We start from the raw sequence: 13,009 nt of genomic DNA, 5'->3' as shown, positions 1-13,009 counted from the left end.
GTGACAGGGTACTGCTCTTTCCAGATCTGCGCTTGCGGACGCAGAAAAAGAAAGAACCGACGTCAGCGCGCGTGGGCGCGTCTAAGTAACTCCAGTGACGTAATCTCGGTGAATACGACGCCAATGACGCACGCGGAGCCGTACGACGACGCCTATCGACGTGCAGGGGTACTACTGGCGAAAGAGTTCTGAATCCAGTCTGACACCTGGGGATTATTCTACAGTAAGGAATCTATCACCAACGTGTCTCTTTCAGATATACAAAACACAATTCACCTTTTGTTTCCAAGACATAACTCCTTTGAGTCCATAATTATGGTGACAGGGTTTAGTATATCAAGCAGATTACCTGCCTTAATGACCTGGGTTACAGACTTCTGTTGCCTGATCCAGAAGTAAAATAAAAATCGGATATTGGATCAGACGTATCGCTCTTCAGAATTCTATAAGCAACCCAATATTATCTAACTCCTAGATTTAAGCTTATTGGTCAAATCCACCTCCTGCAGATCTGGTGAGAAAGAAAAACAAAATGTCTTCCTCAGATTCTTATGCTTGATCACATGCAGGACATCATTCTGATGTTAGGTCAACAACCCGGCTGTTTAGAATCTTTAAAAATAAGCTAGCCAGCCGAGACCTAACAAATAAACTTTTGTCGAGTGGTGGAGAAATTAAATCCAAATAGGATTCAAACCTAGGGAAGAGTTTAAAGTTTAAGAACTGTGTTGTTAAATGACCATTGGCCATTCTCACTGCATAATGCTCTGCCACGTACGCCCAGTACTTCGCCTTTACTCTAGGTAATTCGTCTTTGCGCACCCCCTCTAGATGATCCCACAAGTTTGGCATTTCCAATAGTCTACATCAATTTGCTTGTGTTTAAACCACAGTAGTTCTTTTGCAAAACTTATCGCCAGGATCTCCCGTAGTGAATTGCAGAAATCAATTAGCTGGGGCATTGTTCACAAGGGCAGCCAGTACATTATGGGTTTAAGCGAGGCCAAATCCCCAATTCTCTTCCTACCGAAATCGAGGAATAATGGGGTCAGAGGGCTGGTAACAGGTACTGAAACAAGTGACCTGACAAAGAGGTTTTCACATACCTTTATGGGCATTCGTGTAACTCCATATCTCAGCTCCATACAATGCACCACTTGGGGCTTTTGAACAGTATACCTCTAATGCTGGGGTCAGTGGCTGAATTTGTGACTGTCTGAAGAACCTCAATATTGACTTTGACCTATGACATAGGGTAAGGTAACTTTTGTCTAATTGTTGCTCCCATCCAAGTGAGTCAGTTAACCTTATTACCAGGTAGTCAAAGCTTTTCACCCTCTCAAGTGGTTCAGCTGCGATCCGGACCGTTCATGTTTTTCCCTTATTCTTCCCAAAGACCATACATTTTCAATTTCGCAACATTGAGTTCCAAATCTCTTTTCTTGCAGAAAACCAAAAATGTATCTACTAAATTTTGTAGGCCATTGGTGTTGTGGAGATGAGTAGGATAACGTCTGCAAAGAGCAAGATCAACACTTTCTTACCATTCAAGATGGTAGAATGAACAGGGTAAACAAAGTGGGAATAGGCACCCCTGACGCACCCCACACTGTATTGAAATCTTATCTGTTAGTTTGCCATATTTCTCCCATTGTACCTGGGCATAATTGTCTTTGTGCAATCTTGCTATCAGGTTTACCAGATTAGTTGGAGCACCTAAATCTAGCATAACTCTCCATAACATTTCGCAAGGCACAAGATCAAAAGCAGCCCTCATATCAACGAATGCTACATGTCATTTTTGTTTCTTTAACAACACGTACTTCCACATGAGTAAAGTGAATCTGAAGGCCTGGTCACATGCACTTATCTTGATTCGAAAGCCCGCTTAACAGTAAGACAAGATCGCATTGTCATGTATCCATGCTTGGAGTTTATCTAGGACTTTCCTCACAAAAATCTTTTGCAAATTATCGATCACGCTGATTGGCTGTAGTTGGAGGGGGTGGAGGCATCTCCGATTTTTATATAGTAATTATCCTGCTCCCTTTCCAGGTTGTTGGAATATCCCCTCCAGCTAATTTACAATTTGACAAAAGATTTATGTAAGGAGCCCATATCATAGGTTCAGATTTATATAAATCGCCTGATATCCTGTCACGCCCAGGGGCTTTTCCTGCTTTCAGTCTGTTGGTTGCTGATACAGTGCCATCTAGGCTAAAGACCAACTCAGTGCTAATGGTGTTCAGAGGAGAAGGAATGTCTGGAGTATTAAAGTTAGCACTAGTGGTCGCTACCCAGCTAATATCCTCATCCCTGGCGTACAGCATGGAGATGTGGCCACCAATAAGTCCAGCTGGATGTGGTAGCTAAGGGTCGTAATACTTTTGAAGCTTCCATGTGCAATGATGTGCCAAAGTGAGCAGTTATCATTGCACCTTGCTGCTGATAGTAAATCTTGCCAGTTTTTAATCAGCAAAATCTCACTTGGCACTAGCAAGCGCAGCCTTATAGCTGTGTCGTGCCAGAGCTATCCCAGGTTGGTGGCGCTCAGTAACTGCTAACTTTAGGGACCCTTTTGCTGATTTACACTTTGAGTGTGCCATTTATAATTAGTTCCGCCAATAGGCTTCTTACGAGCCACATGTTTGGGAAAAAAACACTTGCAGGGTCTCTTAAAAATCCCTATGAATTGATAGTAATGATGTCGCCTCTACAAAGTGGGCACTACCCAGGACAGACAGAAAATACACAAATAGCCCATAGATCTTTGAATGCAAATCTCTATTGGCGAGAACCCCAGGCCAGGTTAATCCTCTACGGTTGTTAGCTATAAGAGGCTTCTGTTCCGTTACAATATGGTTAGGTGGTGATCTTTTAAGAGCGGCACCCTCCATATTTAAAAGCAGGGGTAACAATCATATCGTTCACAAGTGACCACAGCCTTAAATCTACCAAAATGTAGTCATTACGACTAGTATGATTGGGTTTTTTAAATTGAAATGCTCCCCTGACATCTGATTCAGTACGGCAGTTACTGGCCCTGACCCAAGCGCAATTGTAAGACCCTTTAGTTGAATAGCAGGCTGGGTCCATCTTTTAATGGGAGTAATTCCCAACTGGGGGGGGGGGGGAGGAACACCCCAGAACTCATCCTCCTCCTTGGTCAAATGAACATCTTTGTTAAACGGCTCAAATGTGGTATTAAAGTCACCAGCCACAATAAGAATGTGTTGGGGACGACATACTTCTAAATAATCCTCCAGGATTGGCACTGTTTTTGATGCTTGGCCACCCTTTCCCCCTCTAGCATAAATATTCTAAATGGTAATACAATCCTTCTGATTAAAAGTGCGTATGATCCCCAAAATATCAGGAAAATCCATGTTTAATTGGGTGACCCTACAGGTAAGGGAGGCTCATACCCAGGTAGTTAGGCCACCAAGGCTCTCCCTAAACAATTTGTTTAGCTGGTACATAATAGATAAGATAGCCAGTATTCAACTTTAACTCTTTTACTGCCTCAAAACAACAACATTCGTGTGAAATCACAGTACCATATTAAATAAATTAGGCTGTCACCCTTGTAATTTCCTTGCAATTTCAGCACTTTTAAGGTAAGTGAAGCTAGCCAACCAATTCCAGGGCGTAGGCCTGGTATTATTTACTCAGGCAGTTTTCATCACAGTTAATTGCTGATGAAGACAACAATCTTCTCCTACGACTGCCAGTCAGGACTCCTCCTCAAGAGAAGACCATACAGTGAGCTAGCAAAACAAATGAAAGCACTTACTCTTGGACAATGGCTACCACACAGTTCTGAGATACAGAGACTTCTTGGCCCCCTAGACACTGGAGATGAAGAGAGACTACTTAAAAGGCTGAGGAAAGGGACAGGGTTCATTGGTACAGAATTTTTTTTTCTCCAAAACTGCAGGCCGCAAATCAGATCAGAGTAAACCAAATCACAAGGAGAGTAGCGTGCTTCGTACCTCGGAATGTGATTCACCCTTGCTGTTTAACATTTACAAGTGCACATTGGCACATGTAACTGAATAACCTCTTTAATTCCAGATATATGCTAAATGCATCCAGATACCTCTTTGTCCAGCTAATGTATCTGGGATCCAGAAAAGACATCACAAACGTCGCCAGCAGTCATTACAGCTTCCTCAAAGAAAAGACCCTGGTTAATAGAGCACGTCCTAAAGCCACAGACTAATATTAGAGCACCCACAGACCAGAAGTTAGGTAGGACTCCCAGGAGAAGTAGTATGAACTGTAAAACGTAAAGCTATCACCACATTTGCAGAGATTGGGAAACATCTGTCTGCAATTAGCCGAACTCAAGAGAGAAAGAATGGAAGACTCATTTGTAATAATTGAAGTTATCAGAATTATTTATTCATGAATGAGGAGCTTGAAAAAACTGTTTGCCGAAATGTGTCAGCTCAAGTGTAGGCATTTCTGAGTGAACTACTCACAATACCTGTAAAGGACCCTGGATCACATGCACATTAGTGCATTTTGCTTCCATTTATACTAAATATTTTATTCAAACCAACCTTAAAGGACTATTATTCTAAATAAGAAGCTCTGGAACACTTAACATCTCAAACTGTCTGAAACATATCTACCTTTAGAAGACTTTTAGATGGAAAGAGTCCACTTCAAAGACCGTGGAGGTAGGACGGTTGGTGAAGAATTTGCGGTTGAATAGAGTATCCACCTGAAAGATCTTTACCGAAGGTAAGTAGCATGTTCTTCTGATGTTCCAAGTAGCTATGTTCTTCCAAAGGATACTTCTAATAGAAGATTCCCCAAGTTGTCTATAGACGCCTTGGCAGTATCTCCCCAGGTAGTGGGTCTGTGAACTGATTAAGACTAAAAAGTTCTGCTGACCAAGCAAACAAAATGCCCCTTTCAACAGACCTGCCCTCATGGCAATAGTGCTTGGAGAATGTGCATACCAACAACGTCCCCACAGCAGCCTGACTAATATTCAGAGCAGGTATTCCATGTGCTAGGCGTTGTAGGGATAAAATTGGTTGGAGGGACCCCCGCATCATGAATGTGGAGAACCCTCTGCTGAATGAGGCGGGGTTCTCCGTGGGGGTGGTGAAGAGGATGAGTGGGAAATTATGGAGGAGACAGATGTCGTAGTTTAGGTGGTAGAGGACTAGCACCCCTATCCTGATGATTTCAGATTTTGGATGGAGGGGTTGGCTTCAAGTAAAGCTCCTCCTCGAACGTCTGCTTCCTCTTGTGAGAAATATTTTCCTGGATTTTTGGAGGAGGCTTGGTGATAATCTTGCAGATCCGTGGGTGGATAAAAAAACTGCTTCAGGCGAGAGTCAAGCTCTTACTGTAGATGCTGCACAATAGGCTGCTCCGATTCCTCAAATCCAGCAAAGGACAGGGCTTTGGGAGCCAAACTTTTTTTGTTGCCAAAGGAGTCTTTTAGCTCATTAGTACCAAAGGAGTTGTCGACACCAATGGAGCCTTCAAGACATGGATGGCTTTGTAACTGCTGACAGTTAGTGAGTGATTGACTGTTATGATTTTTCTTAAATGGTGAAAAAGTGCAGCTTTACCTTACACTTCGTAATCCCTAAATACTAAGCTGATGCTTAGGGTACTGCAACCTCTTGCTATGTGAACAAGCCAAATATCTCACAAGCCACAATAGCTGGAAACACATAGCATACTTTAGTTCACTATAACTTTTCTGTCTGCCCGGAGTCTCTTGGGACCAGTACGAGGAATCAAACTGTGTGGCTGTACAGATCAGGCTAGTATGTTTGTTTATTATTTTAAGTTAAGAGTTTATGTAGCGCCAAACTCTCTCAGGGGGTATTCTGCAGCTGAATTGTCACAGTCAAAGAAGCACATAGAAAAGATATGTTAGCTCAAGCCATAGTTCCCCTCACCCCCTCCATCCACTTCCTATGTCCATGCCATCCATCACAGAACATGGTTTATTCTAATCAACCACATCACCAGCGCCACATAAAACCATATCATTAGAGATGAATAAAGAACAATTTACTTACCTTCTTTAACATTTTTTCTGGTAATTACCATCTGGCTATAGATACCTCACCTTTTGAATATTACCCAGTTGTCGGACGGGATCAAAAAACTTTTCAGCACACACCTGGGCTCTAGTAAGTAGCGTTGTGCGGCTTCGCAATGATGCCGTTCCACTCCAGAAATTATGCACAAAGGCCTTATAGGCGCCACTCCCAAATATGGATGTCAATTGCTTTCTAAACTGTTCGCGCACCCAGACGCATTGCCCCTATAGTGAACTGGTTGGCTCATATGCAGATTCCTACACTTAGCATCTTATTAATGGATAGAGTACAATCACAGAATGGGGTTGATGGGAGGGTCGATGAAAAATCTGAGGTTAAATAGGGTCTCTACCCGAAAGAGCGGTACCGAAGGTAAGTAACTTATTCTTCTGATAAAGACTTCCAGCCACAGATACTTCAACTTTTAAATAGATGCAAAAGCAGTACCTATTCCGAGGTGGGTCTGGAAATTGACTCAAGCCAGAAAGTCCTGCCAGAGCAAGCAGGCAAAAGGTCCCCCTCTACGAACCTGACGAGCCAGACAATAGTGCTTCATGAACGTCTGGAGGGACACCCATGTAGCCACTTGGCAAATATCTAGGAAAGGGACACTCATACCAATGCAGTGGTAGCAGCTTTGGCCCAAGTTGAATGAGCACACATTCCTTCTGGAGGTTGCTTTCTGGCCAATGTGTAGCAGATCTGAATAAAAAGCATGATCCATTGAGTGATGGTCCTGTTCTGCACTGTCTTGCCTTTTTCACTGCAGAGGACCCCAAAAAGAGTTGATCGTCTACTCAGTATTCATTGTTATGATCAGTATAAAAGGCTGAAGCCCTCTTGGGATCCAAACAATGGAGTCTCTCCTCAGAGGGGTGAAGCATAGCATAGAACAATGGCAAGGTGATGTTTTGATGTCATGAAGTGGCATCAAATCTTAGGACAAGAAAGATGCCTTCGTCCGAAAAATCAACTTCTCTGGGAAGAAGGTGGTGTATGGCGAGTTAATACAGAGAGCTTGAAGCTCACTCATGCCGCACTGATGTTATTGTGATGAGGAACAATGTCTTGAGGGTAAGAAGCCTCAAGAGACAGCTGTGAAGCGACTCAAAGGGATTGCATATCAGAAATGTGAGGACCAAGTAAAGGTCCCACTGTGGCATGACAAAGGGAGAGAGACTAAACTAATTTTAAGCCCTTTCAAAAAGCGCAAAACAATTGGAGACTTAAACAATGAGGGCTTATCTGGCAACTTCTAAAAGGCAGAAAGAGCCTTTAAATGTGCCCTAAGCCTTGCCAGGCTAGGGGCAAAAAAAGATGTCAGACAATTTTGCCTGGAAGGATCTATCTGCCAAATACCACACCAAAGCACAACATTATCTCAATGATAGGAGTACACAGTTTTTGTTGAGAAGAGCCAGGCTGCCAAAATGGCATCAACCACCTCAGGAAGAAGGTCAAAGGCATTCAGCTGTTGCTGTCCAATCTCCAATCATGAAGGTAGAGATTGTGAAGGAATGAGTGCAGAACCTCTCCTGCAGCTGTGACAACCGAGTCTCCTGGTGGGACAGCCTGAAAGGAGGACAGTTGCTAGAGTCCAGGAGTTCTGGCTACCATACGCTCCCTGCCCAATCGAGGGTCACTAAGATGACTTTGGCTCAGTCAGTCCTGATATTTTTGATAACTCCAAGTAGGAGTGGTTTCAGGGGAAAGGCACACAGGACTCCCAGGTTCCATCAAGGCAAAACGGGTCTCCGAGCGAGAGACACCTTGGACACTCCAACGCACATAAATGCAGAGATTGCACCTTCCATGCTGTGGTGAACAGAATCAACCACAGGTTTTCCCATTCGCCAGAAGAGACCTTGTGTCACCTCTAGGTGCATTGGACGCTCCCGATCCACTGGGCACAGGTGGCTGATCTTGTCTTGTCTGGTCTGGCATTCAACAATCTAGCCAGGTGGTTTACCACCAGGACGATTCCCAGGAGGTCCAACCATTTCCCAAAGGCATAGGGCCGCCTATCACTGGGTGAGTGACCCTCACCCTGCTCTGTTTGTTGCAGTACCACATGGCAGTGGTGTTGTCCGCGAGCACCTTTTACCAGCCTCCTCTTGACAGATGGAAGGAAGGCTTTCAACACCAAGCGGATGGCCTTCAGCTCCAGAAGGTTGATATTCAGCTGGTACTCTGCCGAAGACCAGAAGCATCTGATCTCCACCTCTCCCAAATGGCCACTCCAACCCAGAAGCGATACATCGATCTCCACTGCCAACTCTGGGTGGAGAAGGGAGATATAAATGTAGTCTGAGCGGTCACTTGATGTTGGCCCTACTAAGACTTCAGATATCACTGCAGAGCCCACATGGGTCACCTGGCGAGCTTGACAAGCAGGATGCAGGAGGCCATCAGTTCCCGCAACCTCACTGAAATCCAGGGCCGACGCTGAAAGATTGTGATCATAGCCTGAATGCCCAGGACTCTTTCCCGGGGGAAAGGCATGAAACCAAACCGTGTCCAGAATGGCTCAGATGAAGGTGGGCACCTGAGAAAGAGTCAGGTGTGATTTCGGCACGTTGATAGTGAGCACCTAAGATGACACGACGTTCACCATCATCTGGTGGTGATTAACGACTGCCTGGGGCAAACCCACCTTTAGATGCCAGCCATGGAGGCAGGGGAAGACTGGAACTCGGACCTCCGAAGGTGTGCAGCAATCACTGCTATCACTTTCATGAACATCTGAGGGGCGCTGGTGTTACCATCAGAGAGAAAGCTAACTAGAAATGCTCCAGTCCCACTACGAACACAAGTAGTACCAATGGGCCAGCAGAACTGGTATACAGAAGTAGGCCTCCTGCAGGTCTAACACCAACACCCAGCCTTAAGGGGTGAGGGCAGCCAAGATCTGGGTCAGTGTTAGCATGTTGAATTTTTCCCTTCCGGAGGAAATCAATGAGGGTGCAGATCTAAAATGGGGGAAAGGCCCCATCCTTTTGAGCACCAGAAATGAGCAGAAATAACAGCCATGTCCCACTTCTGGCATGGATAACCTGTTAACAGCCCCTTTGGTCAAGAGGCCTTGCACTTTTTGATGCAAAACAGATGCATGGTCCTCTGCAATCATTGGGGGGAAGATGGAAGAAGTGGTGGTGTGAGAAGGAAGAGTAGTGCATATCCCTTCCAAATAATTTGCAGGACCCACCTGTCTGATGTTATGGCCTGCCAACCTGGCATGATTTGTAAAATCCTGCCTCAAACTGGTAATGGTGCTCTAGTAAGAACATGTTAAATGTGTTTGGCAGGTGGGGTTTTGGACTGAGTAGCCTGTTGACTGACGGTGGGAGCGGTGTGCACCACAGCCTTTACTGCGAAACTGCTGGGCACTTTGTTGAGGTTGAATTGGCTGACGATATGAGGTACTTCTGCAGAAGCTGTGATAGGTCTGATGAGATTGGTGAAGTGGGAGAGATAATTCCAGGGAGCGTGCCATAGCCCTACTCTCCATGAAGCTTAAGAGCACAATCTGCTTTATCCCCTATCAGGTGAGTCCCTTCAAAAGACATCTCCATGAGGGAACGACTGTACAGCACCTGAAATAATGGAGGACCATAGCCAAGTGCGGCCATGGCCTGTTTGATGGAAAAGGTAGGGTTTAAGCCATAACAAGTTGTGAGCATTGCTGCGTCAGGATTGTCCTATATAGCCTGGACGAGGACAGTCAGATCTTCAGGAACACCTGGGAGGACTTGGGCCACTGAAACCCAAAAGGTCTGAGAATAGCACACCAGGAGGCAGCTGGCATTCACTGATCCAAGAGCCAAGCTGGTAAGATAAAAATACTCTTTCCAAATGACTCTTTCCAAATGTCTACCCCCGTTTTGACTCCCTATTGGGGGAAGGGGTATTCGTAGCTGGAAATGAGTTGAGGTTTGTCCTGCTTGTAGGCACCTGTACCAGCAAGCTTTAAAGGAAGGGGTGCTGGGATAAAAACACAGGGTCGCCCTGGGCAGGGCAGTGGATATAACAGTTGACTGGGTGGCCAGAGCAAGGTTTGGCCCATGCCCCCAGAAAGGTTTTTGTTAGTGCCTCTTTAGAAGGCAAGAAGGGCTCAAGGGATGTTTGCCTCGGCTGAACGACTACTGGCGGGACATTGGGCTTGATCTTCAAGGTGGGAACTGGAAGTCAAGGGCTTCGGCCACCCTACGCATCACCATTGTGTGAAAATCAATTTCCTCAGAGGCAGGACCAGGGTGGTGACAGAAGCCCTGACCCAGGGGAGATATCAAGGCCACTAGCTTACTGAAGGTCCATGTACTAATTATCTTCAAGGTATAGCTGTCCAATCTCATCACCAACATCGTAGTCATTGTTCGAATTCTCTCCACCACATCTTGCAACCCACAACTAAACACAGTAAGCATTTACACGTTTTTTACAATCAAACAAGACTGAATTTGCAGTGACCCAAGAAGACAAAGCAAGGTCTACAGATACAACTGCCATTTAGCCAGCCTTTAACATATCAACTTTATGAAGCCACCCTAAAGTGTACCTTATCTTTCATCTGCTGGCAAAGCTGAAGGGCAACAGTGAAGAACACCAGGGCATCATTCAGCCAGGGTACCACACATTCCACCTTATGGACGTGGATGATTTCAAATCTCTGACCACCAAACTCGCTAAAAGAAAAATACCATAATATAAAGGTAAGTACACTGAGTAATATTAGAACAAAATGTATTTACAGTTTTAACCAGAACAATAGCTTCTTGAATTGAAGCATTTGAGGATGAGGTAAAGCCTGTACATTGTCATGTAAGAAAACGTTACTTAGCTGTAACAAGTTTTTTTTTTATCATGGGGATCGTCATTAAATTCATAAACACTGAATATTGCACAGGGTCCAAGAACACTTTTACAATATAGAGAAAAAAAAGCTTTTACTCCAACACTTTGCCTATGCATAACTCACAAGATCTGTGACTTTACACAACTTTTTATAAAAGAAGATATGACCCAGCATCAAAATCAGAATTTTCCAGAGACTACAGAGATTATGTAAGTAGCCTGAGATAGGATTGGTGCCCAAATTGAAAGATGCAATAAAATGATGGCAGAAATAGCAATTTTCAAAGGTGGATCTAAGGACACTAAGTCTTTAAGCCTGTCAAGAGGCAACACTGTCCCAGCATGACTTGCATGCCCATTAGACACCTACTTTCATTTTGACAGTTAAGTGAAAATAGCAGAATGCTATCTGTCAAGTGACTTTCCTTCCTTTGCCTCCATCAGGAATGCAGAAGGTTGTTGATGAATTTAACGAAGATACTGATTACTGAGAACCCATGTTACAAGTAAGTAACATTTTCTTCCTAATTATGGGATCTTCACTAATGTTCATAAACACGCAAGAGAAGAGCAAGCTTAACCCTTCACCAAAGAAGGTGGGAGAACCATAAAGATAGGAAACCTAAAATCAACATATAGATGTCCCGAGCATCTGCAACTTTTTAAGGTGAGATTCCATTGTTCTTTTGAAGAGAAGCATGGAGGACAAACCCTGGAGTTCCTTTAAATAGCTAATGTTAAAAGAGCATTTCAACGAGCCTCTAAATCTGGTTGACGTATCCCATATTGTACAACTCATGAAGCTTCACATTATTATCCTCACCGATAGCAAGGTGACTTATAACAGACTTATGACTGCATGCTCTAGAATTCTTGATGCCGCAGTCGCGACTAAGTTGCGTATTAAATACATCACCTGGGAGAAAAACTGGCAAGATCTCAAGTAGTTACAACTGATGTCGACTATAATAGAAGCCTACTTTGTTACACCATCTTGCCTGTATAAGGACCTGGCCCTAGACATTTGAAATGTTTACTCTGAAAGAAGAGTTGTAACAACTATCTTTGGATGAGACTGTTGTAGCAGAAAATCATAATCGATAGTGAGCAAAAAACCAAACATCAGGCAAGCAAGAGAAATACTTCAGGCTTATTATTTTTGAGGCAATTTCCCTTAAAACATTATTAATATGTTCCAAAATGAATTTGGTTCTCGCTATTTTTGTTCACATCTCCGTAAAAAGACCAGTCAGTTTGTTATATTTCTCGTAAGCAGTGACGATTTTATTTTCAGTACCCATACAATAAAAATTTGTATACATTTGGAGTCCAAAGTATAAATTTATTGAACATTCGATGAAGGCCATTAGCATGTCTGACTAGATATTTAAGGCTGCAGAAAAACTTTAGTCACAGCATCAGGAGAGAAAAAGAGCTAAAAAGTAGACCACGAGCTATCCTTGGTAGGTTTTGACAATCTGAAATTTATAACAAAATAACATTGCACATATTCTCCACCAAACACATAAAAGTGAACAATTTATAACTCATATCCAAGCTAAATTTAACATTTTAACATCACAGCTTTCATAAGTCAAGGCAGAAGATGCAACATGACAGATCTGTTACAGCACTATCTTCGGTCATTCAACTGGCTTTCTGTTTTGTCACCGAGGTCCCCAGATGTTGGGGATATAAAGTATATATTCAAGAGACCAGACTATATATTAAGTGCTAATGCTCTAAAATGTACTAGGAAGAACAGGCAGAATATGGCATCCTGCTACTTTAACTAGCATTCTAGTAGCATGTTGCCCTTGACAAATTTGCCAATAATTGTCGCTTTTCTCCATTCCTAACTTTAACATTTGAACCTCTGATTTAAGGAAATAACTAACCCTTTGGAGATGAGCCGTAGATGTACAACTGTTATAATCTAGCAAAAATAATTGACACTTGAATAAATATGCTGCAGGCCTTTTTCGAGAAATAGTTTCTAATTGGACAAGTTACTTACCTTTGGTAATGTCTCTTGAGATAGACACAGGATTTAGCTGTAGTTTCCTTATGTTAGAATCCTT

The 13,009-nt window shown here is 43.4% G+C and overlaps 1 protein-coding gene across 1 annotated transcript in view; it reads right to left on the bottom strand.

Moving 5' to 3' along the window:
• The window catches only part of ROGDI (rogdi atypical leucine zipper), a 397,000-nt gene that overhangs the window by 34,000 nt on the left and 349,991 nt on the right, over positions 1–13,009 (bottom strand). The window contains exon 10 of the mRNA XM_078662917.1: positions 10,633–10,759. Within this exon, the coding sequence (XP_078519043.1) occupies positions 10,633–10,759 (127 nt within the window). The remainder of the gene's footprint in view (positions 1–10,632; positions 10,760–13,009) is intronic.

Source organism: Lissotriton helveticus, chromosome 10 (assembly GCF_964261635.1).
Source record: "Lissotriton helveticus chromosome 10, aLisHel1.1, whole genome shotgun sequence".
Classification (NCBI taxonomy): Eukaryota; Metazoa; Chordata; class Amphibia; order Caudata; family Salamandridae; genus Lissotriton; species Lissotriton helveticus.
Note: the sequence above shows the minus strand (reverse complement) of the source record. Positions and strands in the feature narration are given on the sequence as shown.